Source organism: Corvus brachyrhynchos, unplaced genomic scaffold, assembly GCF_000691975.1.
Source record: "Corvus brachyrhynchos isolate BGI_N302 unplaced genomic scaffold, ASM69197v1 scaffold906, whole genome shotgun sequence".
Taxonomy (NCBI): domain Eukaryota; kingdom Metazoa; phylum Chordata; class Aves; order Passeriformes; family Corvidae; genus Corvus; species Corvus brachyrhynchos.
The window spans coordinates 1-4659 of NW_008238384.1; the positions used below are offsets into that span (position 1 = coordinate 1).

Sequence of the window (4659 nt, forward strand, 5' to 3'; positions counted from 1 at the left end):
TCATGGTCATTTCCTGGTCACCATCATCTCATGCTCATGGTCATCTCATTGCAATGGCCATCTCATGGTCACCACCATATCATTGTCACCTCATGATCACCTCATGCTCACAATTATGTCACGATCACCTCAAAGCCGTGGTTGCGCCATGGCCAACCCATGGTCATCTCTTGGTCCCAGTCATCTCATGGTCAGGGTTGGGGTTGTGTCATGGTCATCTCATGGTGATGGTCACTGTCATGGTCATCCCGTCTGTGGTCATGGTCACCTCACAGTTGTATTTTGGTCAGGTCATCTCATGGTCACTTTCGTCCCATGTCCATCTCCCTGCTGTGCTCATGCCATGGTCATGCTCATGCTCCAAGATCCCGAACCCCGAGTTTGGGACACTCAAGGACCGCTGGAGACAATGAGGCTTGGTCTGACCCCTCCCCGCCCCCACTGCCCCTCCAGGAGACCAACACGGCCAAACTCTCCTGGGGACACGGCCAAACTCTCCTGGGGACACCTCAGATATGGGACACGGAGCGGGAAATGAATCCCAGGGGATGGAGCCGGGCATGGGCGGCAAGTCCCCATCCTGCTTCTGGTGTCCCCAACCTGCTCCTGGTGTCCCCATCCTGATCCTGGTACTGGTGTCTCCAACCTGCTACCAGTGTCCCCATCCCAGTCATGGTGTTCCCATTCCCAATCCTTGGTGTCCCCAGCCTGGTCCCAGTGTCCCCATCCCAGTCCCCAGTGTCCCCATTGCCATTCCTGGCTCCCAGAGAGGAACTGCCGGACACCAGAGGAGAGTGACGCAATCCGCACCTTAATTGTGTCTCCCCTGATGGGGGAGACTTTTTAGTCTTTGCCAGGAGTCAGAGATGAACAGGACTTTTAGCCTTCTCTTTCTTCTGTGGTTGTTTATTAAGTCTTACCAGAAAAGTACAAGCCACTGACATGACCCAGAGATAGCATGAAGCAGAGAATGAGGCAAAAGGACAAATTTTCAAGATTGCACAGCCTTTTTAAAGGTTAATTACCCAATGAAAACTTAAAATGCAAGATATTTTCACTTTTCTACCAATGTCTAATAAATCATCTAGTCACCCAGGAACTGCGGAATTCTTTATCCAATCATGCCAGACTACTTCTACCACAGAATATGGAATAGATGAAGAAGAAGAAGAAGATCTGGAGAACAATAACAATCCTCAATTTTGATGTTTTTTGCTTTTATCTATTTCCTATATTAATAAACCCAAAACCTCTAAATTTTTCACCCTGTGAACATCTTACATGATATTCTATCACCTAGTTCACACCATTGTAGATTCTAGTTCTTCCCAGAGGCTAGGCAATTTTCTCCATGGACGAAGGTCAAAAACAGTGTTGTCCAGGGGGGTAGAACCCTTCAAAACAGGCGGAGAAGTATTCTCAGTATTGTGGGTTCCCACAAAGAGAAATAGATTTATTGCCCAAAGCAGAGGAATTTCATACAAAATTTGAATCATCAGGAATAATCATGGTTCTTGGCTTTAAAACACGGGAAAATGGGAAATTGATCTGTCGGGGAGAGCTGTGGGGTGGGTGGGAGCAGCAGGATGGACAGGGCTGAGATGGGAGAGGCTGGGATGGGTGGGAGCAGCGGGATGGGCAGGGCTGGGATGGGAGAGGCCAGGATGGGCAGAGCTGGGATGGGCGGGAGCAGCGGGATGGGCAGGGCTGGGATGGGAGAGGCCAGGATGGGCAGAGCTGGGATGGGCGGGAGCAGCGGGATGGGCAGGGCTGGGATGGGAGAGGCCGGGGTGGGCAGGGCCGGGATGGGTAGGAGCAGTGGGATGAGCTTGGCTGAATCTGAAGAGGGAAGGGGCTGGTTCTGGTCCCGCTCTGTGGATCACTCAGGCGATTCCTGTCAGGATGAGAGAGGGTCACAGTGTCTCCCTGTCCCCATTCCACAGGATGGACCTGGCTGTGGAGCCCATGGAGAGCGGAAGCTGCTCTGGAATCCCACCTGATCCTGCTCCAATCCTGCCTGTACTAGTTTGAAAACAAACCAGTGGGAGGCACCAAGTCAGAATAACAATTTAACAGGGATATCAAAAAAATAAAGGCAGAAAACACTGGGCTAAACTGACAGAGTCAGGATACAACCTGACACCCTGTTAGTCAGGGTGGCGGTAGCAGTCCGATAAGATGGTGGCTGCAGTCCTCCTGAAGTGGTAGATGTGGTTCTGTCGAAGCAATGATCCTGTAGAAGGGTCTGCTCTTCCTCAGAAGGTCCAGTGGTGGCTATGTAGCTCCTGTCCACTGGAAATCCAGTGGAAACAGTGTCTCTGGTGCTCAGAGTCTCAGATTATATCCAGGATGGAATGCTTGGTTCCTCACTCTGGGTGGAGCATCTCGAAATGGGATGATGCGTCTTGAGGCCAGACGTTGATGGGCTCATTAACAGAAGACGGTCCTGAGGGAGTTATCTATGAGTCGTGGCAGGACAATGATGGGCCATTAACAGAAAGATAGTCTGGGGGGAGGAGGCAACGAAACACCGCCCCACCTGATTTCAACAGCTCGTGAGGATGGTAATAGAATACACTGCAACCCAGAACACTGCCGCAATCCTGCTCCATCCATCCCACCTAATCCTGCTCCATCCATCCCACCTGATCTTGCTCCATCCATCCTGACCCGGTCCCCTTCTGGAATCCCACCCCAATCCCGCTCCGTACCTGCAGATGAGCCGTTGGTTCCCATGTCTTTTCCTGCAGAAAGAGAAGATCCATGACATTCCAGCATGGATCATACACCGGGATTACCCCCAGGATTCATCCTAGGTCACGCATGGAAGGCATCCAGAGCCGGATCCACCCCTGGTACTCACCGGCTGGCGGGCTGTATCCATGGTTCTGCCTCCTCCCTACAGAAATAAAGTGGGATCAGCGCCCGTGCTGGGGGATTCCTGGAACAGTGCTGGGCGGATCCGTGCCCCTTCCCAACCCCCATCCTGTGTCAACCCCGTACCGGATTGGAGCTTCCAGACGATGAATCCGACAAGGAGAATGAGGATGACAATGGCAGCAATGACGAACACAGCAACCACCAGGGTGAGATTCCTGCCAGATTCCGGCTCTGGGAAAGGCAGGACAGTGAGGGGGGGGGAGGGGAATCCCCATTTGGGAATTCCCAAATTCCCAATTCCCACATTCCCAATTCCCACACTCCCAGCCTCACCCAAGGCAAAGATCCCGGGCTCCGGCATTCCGGAATGCTCCACCCGGCACCGGTACTGCTCCCGCTCCTCCGGCTGCACTTCGATCCTGGCCCAGGTGTGGAAGGTGCCATCGCTGTTGGGAACGATCCCACCCCACTCCGTCTCCTGATCCCGGATTTCATCCCCCTTCATCCAGCTGACTGCGATGGGCCTGGGGTAGAATCCGTACACGTGGCAGGACAAGATCAGCGTCCCGAATTCCTCTTTTCCGGACACATGGACATCAGGGGGTTCTGGAATGGGGTAACGGTGAGATGCATCCATGGAATTCCACAGGAACGGGATGGGGATGAGATCTAGTCATGGAATTCCACGGGAATGGGATGGGGGTGAGATCCACCCATGGAATTCCCACAGGAATTACCATGTTCCCAAGTCCTCCATTCCCAAATCCCAGATTCCCACAGGAATTTTGCTCCCACCTTTGCGCTCCAGCGCCTCCCGCCCGTATTCGACGTATTTCTGGAGCCCTTCTGTGCAGATGTGCTCCAGGTAATTCGTCCAATGCTCCACCGTGACCCCGTCACTATTCCAGCTCCTTGTGGTGACCTGGGCAGCGCTGTTGGCTGCCACGAAGCTCTGGGATCTCGGCTCAAAGGAGAGGAAATCCTGCCCGTCATAGCCGAGCCAATAGGATCCACGGACACGCCCGTCGGACAGGAGATCACAGCCACAATCCCGCTGCAGTGTGTGGAGACCTGGGGGGGGATCAGACCCACAGAGACCCATGGAATTGTGTCCCAGCCCCACGGAGCCCCAGAGTCCGATGGAAACCCACAAATCTCATCCCAGCCCCTTGGAGCCCCATGGATCCACATCCCAAACCCATGGATCACAGGAGATCCCACCCCAGCCTCATGGATCTGCATCCCAGCCCCCTGGAGCCCTGTGAATTCACATCCAAGCCCCGGAGATCCCATCCCAGCCCCACAGACCCCATGGATCCCATCCCAGCCCCATGGATCCCATCTCAGCCCCGGCTCCGCCCACTCACCCCCGCTCTGGTTGTACCGGCCCCGCACTGTCTCCAGGTTCACAGCATCCATCTGCTGGCTCCTCTTAGAAGTCTCAGTCTCGCTATCCCAATATCCCGGCTTGGGTCCCTCCTCCATCCACGGCGTCAGCGGCTCATCCCGGCCCCGCTCGCTGTCGTAGCGCTGGAAGGGGATCCCATCCAGGAACCCCATGGACATGAACTGGGGGATCCCCGGGCCGGGCTCCGACACCGCCACAGACAGGTACCGCAGGGAGTGGAGAACTGGGGGGACACGGAGATTTTGGGGGTCTAGGAGGGTCATGGATCAATGAAAGGGGAACTGGGAGAGCTGGGAAGGGGGTTGGGGATCTCATGACCCAGGAAAAGGGGGTGCAGGGAGTCCCTGTGCCCAGGAAAGGGGGTTCAGGGG

General features: G+C 54.7%; 1 protein-coding gene across 4 annotated transcripts in view; it reads right to left on the reverse strand.

Annotated features, from left to right (window-relative positions):
• Positions 1–885: 885 nt before the first annotated feature.
• LOC103617075 (class I histocompatibility antigen, F10 alpha chain) overlaps positions 886–4659 on the reverse strand; it is a 5556-nt gene continuing 1782 nt past the window's right edge. The window contains exons 2-8 of one of the 4 annotated variants that reach the window (XM_017736406.1): positions 4248–4511; positions 3676–3951; positions 3214–3549; positions 3004–3111; positions 2864–2899; positions 2712–2744; positions 886–2022 (exon numbers count right to left, since the gene is read on the reverse strand). In XM_017736406.1, coding sequence (XP_017591895.1) covers positions 1898–2022; positions 2712–2744; positions 2864–2899; positions 3004–3111; positions 3214–3549; positions 3676–3951; positions 4248–4511 — 1178 coding nt within the window. In that variant the 3' untranslated portion in view covers positions 886–1897. Of the gene's footprint in view, positions 2023–2362; positions 2507–2711; positions 2745–2863; positions 2900–3003; positions 3112–3213; positions 3550–3675; positions 3952–4247; positions 4512–4659 lie in introns of those variants that run through there. The other 3 variants (XM_008635334.2, XM_017736408.1, XM_017736407.1) reach the window with 3 other exon arrangements.